A 14,317-nucleotide genomic window follows, 5' to 3' on the forward strand; every position below is an offset into this window, starting at 1 on the left:
GTTACCTATCTTTAGAGTGAGCAGCAATCTCTTCTTTTCTTCATAATGCAAAAATATTAGCTTTTTGTAACTGTTTGCATAAGCAAATAAATGAGACATTGGTAAATTTTATACTTCAAATGCACTTATACTAACTAGGGCATATTCCATGCTGCAACAGTGGCAGCTCTTAACAATGTAATCCCAATTATCTCACAAATTGCCAGGTTATGGATACACGTTTACTGGAATGCTACTGCTTCTATTGCTGCACATTTTTACCTGTGCAAGTTTTGTGTTCTATTATGATACTCACTATATACATGAACAAGCCAGAGGCATACTTACATTTTTATCAAATTATGCTTAATATTGTTATAAGTTGATAAAAGTACATCACTGCAAGTACAACCCTTTTAACGACATCTCTTCTCAAGCATCCAGAGAGCTTTAACAAGCTGTGGGGTTTGCAGATTTAATTTTACAAGAAAGAGCATCCACTGAGCTATTTTTCTACAAAGTTGCCATCATTGTACAGACAACCGTCATAGTGGGGAACCAGCTTTTCTATACTCTATTCATAAAAAGATGCTGCCAGAGAAGACAACTACTGCTGAACAGTTTTTGTGCATCGTTTTCTGCTCACCAAGCTCCTTCACAGAGGTGGAGCCGTCAATGTGGTAATTTGTCTACGTCTACTTACACACTATGCAAACTATACCAGACCATCCTGTACCGCTACTAGCCATTTCCTTTCCTGTTCCACTCTAACATAGATCAAGGGAAAAACGTCTGCCTACATGCCCTTATTTCTCTTCCTTCTCCTCGTGCAAAATTTATTTTGGTGGCAGTAGAACCATTCTGCAGACAGCTTCAAATGCCAGTTATCAAATATTCTCAATAGTGTTCCTTGAAAGAATGTTGCTTTCACTCCACGGATTTCCAGTTATAGTTCCTAAAGTTTCTTTATAACACTTGTGTGCTGTTCGAATCTACTGGTAACACATCTAGCAGCCCACCTCTGAATTGCTTCGGTGTCATCCTTTGAGCTGGTATGGCTCCCAAGCAGTCTAGCAGTACTAAAGAATAGGTCGCACTAGTAGTGTCCCGGATGCAGTCTCCTTTACAGATGAGCCATACTTTTCCAAAATTCTCCCTATAAACCAAAGTCGGCTATTCGCCTTTCACTCCACAATCCTCACGAGCTCATTCTGTACCGTACTGTAAAACTTTGACAGAACTTCAGCGTGGGATACAAAACAATGGTGTGAAAGGCTCAGTAAAGGCACGTTTTGCTCACGACAATGCACATCCAGTCCTGCAGGCGTCACTCAAAATCTTATTTGACAAATCAGTTAGGAGTAATTTGATCATCAATTGTACAGCCTCGATCTCTTATCTTCTGGCTGCAACTTGTTCTTCATGCGTGATTTTGGAAGAAGGCGCTTTTGATATTGACTATGAAAAAGTCTTCACTGGGCTATGAATAAGGCACAGAAAAGTTGCATTTCCTGCTACGAAAAAATCTGAGCAATGGTGGCAATTATGTAGAATAAAGGTTTAAGAAATGCTGTTTCTTGCAAAAATCAATTCTTGTTCAAAAAATGTTTTTGTGATATTTTTTTCCAAACTGGTACTTACTTCCTGGTCGTGCCTTGTATATTGTGTGTCTATGTAAATTTTTAGCTATTTATTTTCACTGTATTATGAGAAATCCTATATGATTGTGAGATGACCCCTTGATGAATAAATACATATTGCACAGGATAGACTAATGTGGGGAGGTGCATCAAACCAGTCTTTACCTGACAACTGCTAAACCACACAATTGGTATGAAGAGAAAAAGCACAAGAGAGGATGCCAACTACTGCAGGGGTCAGTACAGTGTGCCTTGAGTGACAGGCAGCTCTTACCTCTATCATATGAGGCTCTAGGCAATCTGTCAGTGCTGTGCACGAACGCCGTTCCTGTTGCCTCAGTGACCAGTACGAGGCAGCTAGTCAGTCACTCTCGTAGCAAGTAATACGACTGTCACTTTCCGTGCAGTAACACAATGATTGTTGGTGACCTAATTGTCACGATGTTGTCTTAACGAGAGGAAGTATGAAAAATAGAACAACTTGATAATGTGTGGGAAGAGGAATCAGTCTTTGCAGGGAGAAACAGTGAACTAGTGTACCGCATCATGTATTACAGTACTAGGCCCGTGACATGGAATGCCACAATTATCGTATTTACTCGAATCTGAGCCGCACCTGAAATTTGAGACTCAAAACTCAAGGGGGGAGAAAAGTTTCAGGCTGCACCTCCAAATCAAAACAAAGTTGGTCCATTGTAATATGAGACACAATTGAGCTCGAATGAATGACGATACAGCTACAATAGTTTGGTTCGAGTCTTAAGCTTAGCAGCCATTGCTATGCGTCAGGCACTCCATCCATATTTATACGGGTACCCTTCCTTTTTCACGTACTTCGTCTGGTTTGAATTGATTGCTTATTTTTCTTTGATCTGATAAATGCCGTTCTCTTTGTTATAGGTGTTTACGTCACTTAGTTGAAAGGCATTACTGTAGTGTGTAATGCATTGTTTGTCGCATTTTGATAATGAGTGTTTACCACCTGTCGCCGCTCGCGGCATGTCTTGCTTTTGTGCGCGCTACCGCAGCTTACAATAAAAGAGAGAGAGAGAGAGAGAGAGAGAGAGAGAGAGAGAGAGAGAGAGAGACAGAGACAGAGAGAGAGAGAGAGAGAGAGAGGAATCGTCTCATTAGCGGAACAATGGCAAGAGACTGCTATTTGTTGTTACTTACACTGCTGCTTTCTTTGATAATAATCAACACGAACAAAATAATAGACTGTGTGTGATAGAAGATGTTGTGAAGGAGAGTTTAGCGAAAATTTTTCTCCGTTTGAAAATCTTTGCAGACGCCTCTTTAATACATCACATTCTGAACAGAAATTAGAGGCATCTTAGATTTAAAAATCTAGTCAGTTATCTTTCTTCATTTATGACTATCACTATTCGGCGTAAGAATAATACTAATATAAACATGGCATGATATGTATATTCTTCAGCGTTTGCTGTTGTCTCACTCTAGTTTCGTAGTTTATTAGGCAGACAGGATTTAAATGAGATAGCATCAAACACGAAAGAATACATGGCAAAATGTTTATATTCGTATTATTCTGATGGTGAAGAGAATACTGCATGTGATTCACAATTCATAAAAGTTCCTGTTAGCAACCTTCTCTCGTCACAAGTAGGAAAAAATTCAGAATGTAGAGTTGGCCATATTGACAAACATCCCTGTCTTGCCAGTTGGATTTTCGTAGTACATTGAAAGGCTGCTACATTCAAAGATGAACAATAGGGCATTTGTATTTACTTCGTTGGATAATGTATGAAAATGCAATGGTCGAAACTCGGGGCGGAGAAAAAAAGCTCGTCTTCCACCACTTGTTTTTTTTTTTAATTTATTTACTGACTCAGAGGTTTTGGCGCCAGTATTTATCTTTGTGCCTGCAAAGCATGCCTCTGTAGCGCTACATATATTCGATGGCAGAAGTCGATTGTGGTGGCACCTACCAATATTTTAAGGAACTTCCGGCTACTTTGCACTCGATTCTAAGCCGCAGGCAGTTTTTTGGGTTACAAAAACGGGAAACAAAGTGCGGCTTAGATTCGAGTAAATACGATACCCCAACCACATCGGTTTTGGTGAAGAGTGTCAAGCTGGATGTCAATTAAGAGAGAAGTTTAGATCACTGTAGGAAAACTTCCAAGGTGAGATTGCAAATGTGTCCATGTTTACGAAGGAGGCATTTATAACAACTGAAGCTGGTTTCATCTATGGTTTTAATACTGCAAAAGGAAAGACACCTTACAAGAGTTTCTAAACAAAGAATCTTGGTAAGATTAGTGGTCAGGCCTGAATTATTCTGTGGGTTTATAGTCCCCTACAAAAATAACTTGTCATCAACAGCCTTCCCTTCCTTTTTTCACAAGATCATCCCTTTTGTGTCTTTATAGTTACCATTACCTCCACCTACCCCTTATCCTGAGGCTCTGGGTTACACACAGCATGCAGCTACAAGAACTTTTAAAAATTGCAAAGAGCCAGATTGTTACTTTCAGGTGAAGATTTCAACTGTTAGTCGCAATCCCCTATCCAGCCGAGTGGTAACTTTCGCAGCAAATTCAGATCGTGCACGCTCCGTATAATGATAAGTTATAGAACATAAATAATGATCAAGGTGTTGAACAGTGACATAAATAAGACATCGAGCAGGTTGTCAAATCGAACAGTTCAGAGTAGAAATGTCTGCAGTTAACACAATATCCGCACACTCGCTGCTGGATGTCTTGTCCGGATGCGATTACATTCAATGTCACCGACGGCTGAATTATCAGTTGTTAGTACCCAGGCAGCCATCTTTCGAACACTGGTACACAAAGAGAAAGCCACAGCAGCGAAGGCTCCAGTGTTTCCAGACACCGTATCTTTTTCACTTGTTTGACACAATAAACTAGAGCTTCAAGTAAGTTGTTATTGCAAACTCCAAATAATGCGTGCCTCTTTAAATTGTCCGGAAACTACTACCTTAGAGAACTAGGTAGGTTGGTGCATAAGTTCGTAGCATTTTTCCGTAAGTTTAATAAACACAACAGATACAAAAGTCATCAATAATATGTTCTCCTTCGCTATTTGCAATGGTCTGCCAACACTGCGGTAGCTTTTCAATTCCACGACTGTAAAAAAATCACATACTTTTAGGCACAGAACGTGTCGAGCCGTATTGGGAGCACAATTACAACTGGAAAGGAAGTTTCTTGAAGGTTGTTCAGACAGTGGAAAAAGTGAAAACGTGAGGTCAAAGATTAGGAGAATAAGGTGGGCACAGAATGATTTCCCAACAATTCCTGTATAGTGTTTTTTGTTAGTCTAACAGACTGTTGATTTTTATGATTTTGGCTTAGAGCATGTGGCACCTGTATACCCAGTTTTAGAATCTTCCCTGCTGCATGCAAATATCTCACAATGGCAGTACGATCACAGAATACAAACGCACAGTGAGGGTAATTAACGAATTTGCCTCAGACTGCACTTAAATACCAATTGCATTATAAAATGGTCTATTTCAAGAATTCACCAGTGCACGGGAAATATTTGCAGGTACATCTGAAGATGAGATGGAGGTATCTAAATCAATGTCTTAGTAAAATTCTATATACATGTTTAAAAAAGATGTCTCCTATCTCTGCAGGAGGTAGCCCTGTCACTCCGAGTTCGTTACATACAAGGAGACACAACAGGCAGTGTTGCATGTTGTTATCACACTTCCTAACCTATCCTTCAGCCCTTTTTCACTCTGAATCGGGCCCTCTTTCAAATACACCCGACTCTATTCAGATCGCGTCATACGCATCGGCCCCATGCTCCTAACATCTGGACATTGCCGGAAGGTCGAACACACACTGGTGCTTTTAAATGTCCCCACGACCAGAAATCAAATTACCTCATGTCTGGTAAATGTGGGGGCCACACTGCCGGACCTGCTCATCGAATTCGGCACCAGTGAAATGTTACGGTGAGATGTTACAGTGAGATGCCGTCACGTAATCCGTAGAAAATGGCTCGTGCTATATAGTGCATACATCCGTCGTCGTGTTTTGCCAAAGATAATGTTCTCCGACAGCATCAGTGATTCGTCAGGCTCCTGTTAACCTGTTCAATGAAGTGTACGAGCTCTGTCAGTCTGCCACTGACGATTCCTAACCGAACCACTTCTCGTGCAAAACTGACGCCAGCGTATGGTTGATACTTACAACAAATATCAGGTGTACCGGTACAAAATGAGCGTTAAGATACAAATGTGTCGATAGGGGACATTTGTTGTGAACGAGCCTTAATTATTTTTGTTTGGTTGGTATGACACCTGTCAAAGATATTTAGCATGCATCAAGTCATGGAAAAAACAACATCTTATGTTTTCATCGTGTTAACAATGTCGAATTTTGTACCATAAAGTGATGATTTGCGGAATGCATTAATTTTTTGTTTTCATTTGAAAAAAGTACTTCAGAGTCGCATCAAATGCTTGTCGAGTCATGTGGTCATATTTACTCGAATCTAAGCCGCACTTTTTTTCCGGTTTTCGTAATCCAAAAAATCGCCTGCGGCTTAGAATCAAGTGCAAAGTAAGCGCAAGTTCTGAAAAATGTTTGTAGGTGCCGCCACAATTAACTAATGCTGTCGAATATATGTAGCGCTACACAGGCATGCTTTGCAGGCACAAAGATACCGTATTTACTCGAATCTAAGCCGCACTCGAATCTAAGCCGCACCTGAAAAATGAGATTTGAAATCAAGGGAAAAAAAATAATTCCCGAATCTAAGCCGCACCTGAAATTTGAGACTCGAAATTCAAGGGGAGAGAAAAGTTTTAGGCCGCACCTCCAAATCGAAACGAAGTCGGTCCATTGCAATATGAGACAAAATTTAGGCCGAATGAATGACGATGCAGCTACAGTAGTTTGGTTCGAGTCGTAAGCTTAGCAGTTAAGCTTTACCAGGTAGCCATTGCTATGAGTCAGGCGCTCCGTCCGTATTTATACGGGTACCCTTCCCTTTCCACATGCTTCGTCTGGTTTGAATTGATAACTTATTTTTCTTTGATCTGATAAGTGCTGTTCTTTTTGTTATAGGTGTTTACGTCACTCTAAACTGAAAATGCATTAGTGTACTGCGTCATGTATTGTTTTCGCATTCTGATAATGGGTGTTTACGGCCTGTCGCCACTCGCGGCATGGCTTGCTTTTATGCGCGCTACCGCCGCTTACTATTAAAAAAGAGAGAGAGAGAGAGAGAGAGAGAGAGAGAGAGAGAGAGAGAGAGAGAGAGAGAGAGAGAGGAATCGTCTCATTAGCGAAACAATGGTAAGAGACTGCTATTTGTTCTTACTTACACTACTGCTTTCTTTGATAATGATCAACAAGAACCAAATAATAGATTGCAGATGATAGAAGATGTTCTGAACGAGAGAATAGTGAAAATATTTCTCCGTTTGGAAAGCTTTGCAGACGCCTGTTTAGTACATTACATTCTGCACAGGAATTAGAGTCATCTTAGATTTAAAAATCTAGTCAATTGCCGTGCTTCATTTCCGACTGTATCACTATTAGGCATAAGAATAATACGAATATAAACATGAAATAAGGATATAAATATCCTTCCGCGTTTGCTGTTGTCTCACTCTAGTTTCATAATTTATTAGGCAGACAGTATTTAAATGAGATAGCAGCAAACACGAAAGAATACATGGAAAAATGTTTATATTCGCATTATTCGTATGGTGAAGAGAATACTGCATGTGATTCACAATTCATAAAAGTTCCTAGTAGCAACCATCTCTTCTCACAGGTAGGAAAATATTCAGAATGTAGAGTTGGCCATATTGACTAACATCCCAAACAGTCTTGCCAGTACGATTTTTGTTGTTCATTGAAATGCTGCTACATTCGAAGATTTACAATACGGAATTTGTATTTACTTCGTTGGATAATGTAGGAAATGCAGTGGTCGAAACTCGGGGCGGAGAAAAAAGCTCGTCTTCCACCACTTTTTTTTTTTAAATTTATTTACTGACGCAGAGGTTTTGGCACCAGTATTTATCTTTGTGCCTGCAAAGCATGCTTGTGTAGCGCTATATATTCGACAGCAGAAGTTGGTTGTGGCGGCACCTACCAACATTTTGCAGAACTTCCGCGTACTCTGCACTCTATTCTAAGCCGCAGGCGGTTTTTTGGATTACAAAAACTGGAAAAAAGTGCGGCTTCGATTCGAGTAAATACGGTATTTAGTATACATCAAGTCATGGAAAAAACATCATCTTATGTTTTCATCGTGTTAACAATGTCGAATTTTGTGCCGCAAAGTGATGATTTGCGGAATGCATTAATTTTTTGTTTTCATTTGAAAAAAGTACTTCAGAGTCGCATCGAATGCTTGTCGAGTCATGTGGTGATCGTGCTCTATCAGAAGCAGCATGCAAAAGATGGTTTCAAATGTTCAGAAATAATGATTTTGACTTAAGAAATGAAGAACGTGGAAGACCAAAAGTTCGAAGACGCTAAATTGCAAGCAATATTGGATGAAGATGATGCTTTGAGTCAGAAGCAAATAGCAGCAATGCTAAATGTTGCACAACAAAAAAGTTTCAGACCATTTGAAAGCTATGGGAAAGGTCCAAAAGTGTGGAAAATGGGTGCCACACGGATTGAATGAAAGGCAGTTGGAAAACCAAAAAACCATTTGTCAAATTTTGCTTCAAAGACATGAAAGAAAATCAATTTTGCATCTAATTGTTACTGGCGATGAAAAATGGATTTATTTTAAGAAACCTAAAAGAGAAAAATTGTGGGTTAATCCGGGACAACCGTCAACATCGACTGCAAAACCAGATCGATGTGGTGTATTATGAGCTTCTAAAACCCGGTGAAACTAAATACTAATCGCTACAGACAACAAATGATCACTGAACTATACATTGATCACAAAAAGACCAGACTGGGCCAAAGACCTGGCAAAGTAATTTTTTTACAGACAATGCACCTGCACACAAAGCAAAACTGGTTCAACATACAATCAAAACACGTGGCTGGGAGCTGCTACCCCACCTGCCGTATTCACCAGACTTGGCCCCCTTCCGACTACCATTTGTTTTCATCAACGGGACACGCATTACCTGAGGAACACTTCGATTCCTATGAAGAAGTCGAAAATTGGGTGTGATCAGTTTGCTTCAAAAGACGAACATTTCTATTGGCGTGGTGTCCACAAATTGCTGGAAAGGTGGTCAAAATGTATAGAAAGCAATGGTCAGTACTATTAATAAAACGATTTTACTTTTCAATTCAAAATTAGTGTTTCATTTCCGCAAAATAATAATATAAAAAAAAACACTCATTTCATATCAGTATACCTGGTAGTCCATCTACATGTCTCAATATCCCCCTCTCCTTATAATTGCTGCGGACAATCCACTGTCTGCAAGTTACTGGAATAGCCTGTTTAACATTTTTGTAGATAGAATGGCCAATTGCAGTTGTCATCCAGTGAACAGTTCACTAACCCATAACAGCACTGCATGTGGCATTTCCCTCATGGAATAGTAGGCCTCCACTCTTTACAGTACAGTTTATTAATCTTGATCTGCTAACAGTGCGTGGGCAGCACAACATCAATAGTTTTAGACCATTTCACTGCTTTGACTGATCTCTGCACCACTATCAATGTCCTACAAACTGCAAATAACTGCAACAGTGACATGTCTTACACCATTGAATACTATACATTACTTGCCATAAAGTAAATTGGTTGCTGCACCAATATTATCTCCTGCAGGAATATGTAAGTCTGTGTGTGTGTGTGTGTGTGTGTGTGTGTGTGTGTGTGTGTGTGTGTGTGTGAGAGAGAGAGAGAGAGAGAGAGAGAGAGAGAGAGAGAGAGATGAAGGTAACTTATCTCCTACATTGGGAGTAGTAAAATACTGTACTGCTTACCGGTTCCTCTTTAATGTCCAGCACATCAGTGGGTTGGTCCACAAATAGATAACCCTAAAAAAAAGACAACAGATAAGTTCAAAGATGTTTCAGAAACAGTTTTACCTATTAGGGATATCAAATTAACCTGAGGACATTTTACTGTTTCCATCACAGTGAAGATATACAGGGCGTTTCAAAAAGAAAGAGCAGATTTCAAACATTTATTTCTCAAAAACTACAAATGATAGAAACACAATTCCAACGGTCCTTCACTCAATATGAGTACCAAATGTTACACAACAAATATCAAAACTGTACCTCAATATGAGCACCATTTGTTACACGACAAATATCAAACCGGTATCTCATTTCTTGCCACACACGACGCAACTGGTCTTTAGTTACCGAATTCACGGCCGCAACAATTCGATGTCGTACCTCTTGAAGAGTAGCGGGCATAGGTGGGACATAAACACAGTCCTTTATGTACCCCCACAAATAAAAATCGCAGGGAGTAAGGTCTGGTGACCTGGGAGGCCACTGACGATGACATTGATCTTGTGCTCCTGCTCTTCCAATCCACCGTCCTGGAATGGTGTTATTTAGGTACCGTCGTACAGGTTCAGAGAAGTGTGGTGGGGCGCCATCTTGCATGAAGATGAAGTGATTTGAATCTTCCTGAAGTTGAGGAAATAGCCAGTTTTCTAACATGTCCAGGTAAATGGTTCCTGTGATAGTTTTCTCCATGAAAAAGAAAGGTCCATAAACTTTGTTTACCGAAATTGCACAAAAGACGTTAACCTTTGGTGAGTCTCTTTCATGTTGAATAACGTCCCTCGGAGTTTCATTCGCCCAAATTCGTACGTTATGCCAATTAACTTTACCAGAAATGTGAAACGTTGATTCATCTGAAAAAATTAATCGTTCGGCAAAATTGTCCTCTTCCATGTCCTGTAGAATTGCAGTTGAAAATTCGAACCTTTTGTTGTGGTCGTCAGGACGCAATGCTTGCAATAACTGCAGTTTGTACGGCTTCATGTGCAGACGGTTACTCAGAACGCGCCATACCGTTGTTTTAGACATGTTTAGTTCGTGACTTGCCCGTGTCGTGGATTTTCTAGGGCTCCTTTCGTAAGCTGCACGGACACGCTCGACATTTTCATCCGATGTGCGTGGACGACCCGTGCTTTTTCGCTTGCAGATGCAACCATCTTCTACGAATCTGTGATGCCACTCATAAATTTGCTTATGACGAGGCGGCTGTTTGTTGAATTGACGGCGGAATGCACGTTGCACACCAACAATGGACTCTAACTTTGCAAATTGCAGCACACAAAATGATCGTTCCTGTGGTGTCGTCGCCATTTTCCTACAAACAAACGCCAGCGCCACTGCGGATTTGCATGGAACTTCTGCGCGGACCATTGAAAAACTTTGAACCTTTCTCTGACAAGAAACGTTTGAATTGTGTTTCTATCATTTGTAGTTTTTGAGAAATAAATGTTTGAAATCTGCTCTTTCTTTTTGAAACGCCCTGTACTTTACAATAGGGTAGTCTAAATATGAACATGAGTAACGTAACCTGTCACCCTAAAGTTGAGGCACTAAGCAGTCAACAGACACATAAGCACCTCAACTATTGCTATTACATACAAATGGATAGATAAATCATCTCACCAAGTGGAGCAGGTGAACATACACGAAAGGATTCAATATATTATTATCTTCTTTCCTTTCTCAGAACTTAGGTCTGGTTAAAAATGGAATGTGACGCGGACCTTTATCAAGCGTGACTTCCTTTTAACTGTATGGTACATGTTACATTGTATTTAGGAACTTTCAGGTTATTGAACATGTATCAATAATTACGGATTTCTATAGTTGTATATATACGTTTGGATGTAGCTGCATTGCATTGATGTACTGGTGGATATTCTACATCTACATCTACATCCATACTCCGCAAGCCACCTGACTGTGTGTGGCGGAGGGTACCTTCAGTACCTCTATCGGTTCTCCCTTCTATTCCAGTCTTGTATTGTTCGTGGAAAGAAGGATTGTCGGTATGCCTCTGTGTGGGCTCTAATCTCTCTGATTTTATCCTCAAGGTCTCTTCACGAGATATACGTAGGAGGGAGCAATATACTGCTTGACTCTTCGGTGAAGGTATGTTCTCGAAACTTTGACAAAAGCCCGTACCGAGCTACTGAGCGTCTCTCCTGCAGAGTCTTCCACTGGAGTTTATCTATCATCTCCGTAACGCTTTCGCGATTACTAAATGATCCTGTAACGAAGTGCGCTGCTCTCCGTTGGATCTTCTCTATGTCTTGTATCAACCCTATCTGGTACGGATCCCACACTGCTGAGCAGTATTCAAGCAGTGGGCGAACAAGCGTACTGTAACCTACTTCCTTTGTTTTCGGATTGCATTTCCTTAGGATTCTTCCAATGAATCTCAGTCTGGCATCTGCTTTACCGACAATCAACATTATATGATCATTCCATTTTAAATCACTCCTAATGCGCACTCCCAGATAATTTATGGTATTAACTGCTTCCAATTGCTGACCTGCTATTTTGTAGCAGCACATTACACTTGTCTACATTGAGATTCAGTTGCCATTCCCTGCACCATGCGTCAATTCGCTGCAGATCCTCCTGCATTTCAGTACAATTTTCCATTGTTACAACCTCTCGATACACCACAGCATCATCTGCAAAAAGCCTCAGTGAACTTCCGATGTCATCCACCAGGTCATTTATGTATATTGTGAATAGCAACGGTCCTATGACACTCCCCTGCGGCACACCTGAAATTACTCTTACTTCGGAAGACTTCTCTCCATTGAGAATAACATGCTGCATCCTGTTATCTAGGAACTCCTCAATCCAATCACACAATTGGTCTGATAGTCCATATGCTCTTACTTTGTTCAATAAACGACTGTGGGGAACTGTATCGAACGCCTTGCGGAAGTCAAGAAACACGGCATCTACCTGTGAACCCGTGTCTATGGCCCTCTGAGTCTCGTGGACGAATAGCACGAGCTGGGTTTCACATGACCGTCTTTTTCGAAACCCATGCTGATTCCTACAGAGTAGATTACTAGTCTCCAGAAAAGTCATTATACTCTAACACAATACGTGTTCCAAAATTCTACAACTGATCGACGTTAGAGATATAGGTCTATAGTTCTGCACATCTGTTCGACGTCCCTTCTTGAAAACGGGGATGACCTGTGCCCTTTTCCAATCCTTTGGAACGCTACGCTCTTCTAGATACCTACGGTACACCGCTGCAAGAAGGGGGGCAAGTTCCTTCGCGTACTCTGTGTAAAATTGAACTGGTATCCCATCAGGTCCAGAGGCCTTTCCTCTTTTGAGCGATTTTAATTGTTTCTCTGTCCCTCTGTCGTCTATTTCGATATCTACCATTTTGTCATCTGTGCGACAATCTAGAGAAGGAACTACAGTGCAATCTTCCTCTGTGAAACAACTTTGGAAAAAGACATTTAGTATTTCGGCCTTTAGTCTGTCATCCTCTGTTTCAGTACCATTTTGGTCACAGAGTGTCTGGACATTTTGTTTTGATCCACCTACCGCTTTGACATAGGACCAAAATTTCTTAGGATTTTCTGCCAAGTCAGTACATAGAACTTTACTTTCGAAATCATTGAACGCCTCTCGCATAGCCCTCCTCACACTACATTTCGCTTCGCGTAATTTTTGTTTGTCTGCAAAGCTTTGGCTATGTTTATGTTTGCTGTGCTGTGGTATGACTCCTGTAGTTGATAGTATAATCGGTATAATGTCAACTTTATCCTGATGCCACATGTCCTTGACTTCCTCAGCCAGTTGGATGTATTTTCAATTTTTTTTCTCCTCTTATATTTGTTGTATTGGGTATGGATATTTCGATTAGTTGTGTTAATTTCTTCCTTTTCATTGGTATGATGTCAGATTTGTTATGTGGTGGTGTTTTATCTGTTATAATGCTTCTGCTCCAGTATAATTTGTATTCATCATTCTCCAGTACATTTTGTGGTGCATACTTGTATGTAGGAACGTGTTGTTTTATTACTTTATGTTTTATGGCAAGTTGTTGATGTACTATTTTTGCTACATTGTCATGTCTTCTGGGGTATTCTGTATTTGCTAGCCTTGTACATCCACTTGTGATGTGATCTACTGTTTCTATTTGTTGTTTGCAAAGTCTGCATTTATCTGTTGTGGTATTGGGATCTTTAATAATATGCTTGCTGTAATATCTGGTGTTTATGGTTTGATCCTGTATTGCAATCATGAATCCTTCCGTCTCACTGTATATATATTGCCTTTTCTTAGCCGTGTGTTGGATGCGTCTTGATCGATATGTGGCTGTGTTAGATGATACGGGTGCTTGCCATGTAGTGCCTTCCCCTTCCAATTTACTTTCTTCGTATCTGTTGATGTTATGTGATCTAAAGGGTTGTAGAAGTGGTTATGAAATTGCAGTGGTGTAGCCGATGTATTTACATGAGTGATTGCTTTGTGTATTTTGCTAGTTTCTGCTCGTTCTAGAAAGAATTTTCTTAAATTGTCTACCTGTCCATAATGTAGGTTTTTTATGTCGATTAATCCCCTTCCTCCTTCCTTTCTGCTTAATGTGAATCTTTCTGTTGCTGAATGTACGTGATGTATTCTATATTTGCGGCATTGTGAATGTGTAAGTGTATTGAGTGTTTCTAGGTCTGTGTTACTCCATTTCACTACTCCAAATGAGTAGGTCAATATTGGTATAGCATAAGTATT

General features: G+C 40.3%; 1 protein-coding gene across 3 annotated transcripts in view; it reads right to left on the reverse strand.

The window, feature by feature from the left end:
• The window catches only part of LOC126108956 (uncharacterized), a 251,267-nt gene that overhangs the window by 85,727 nt on the left and 151,223 nt on the right, over positions 1-14,317 (reverse strand). For all 3 annotated transcript variants that reach the window (XM_049914344.1, XM_049914345.1, XM_049914346.1), the window contains one exon: positions 9,545-9,598. In XM_049914344.1, the coding sequence (XP_049770301.1) occupies positions 9,545-9,598 (54 nt within the window). The remainder of the gene's footprint in view (positions 1-9,544; positions 9,599-14,317) is intronic.

This window comes from Schistocerca cancellata, chromosome 11, assembly GCF_023864275.1.
Source record: "Schistocerca cancellata isolate TAMUIC-IGC-003103 chromosome 11, iqSchCanc2.1, whole genome shotgun sequence".
Lineage (NCBI taxonomy): Eukaryota > Metazoa > Arthropoda > Insecta > Orthoptera > Acrididae > Schistocerca > Schistocerca cancellata.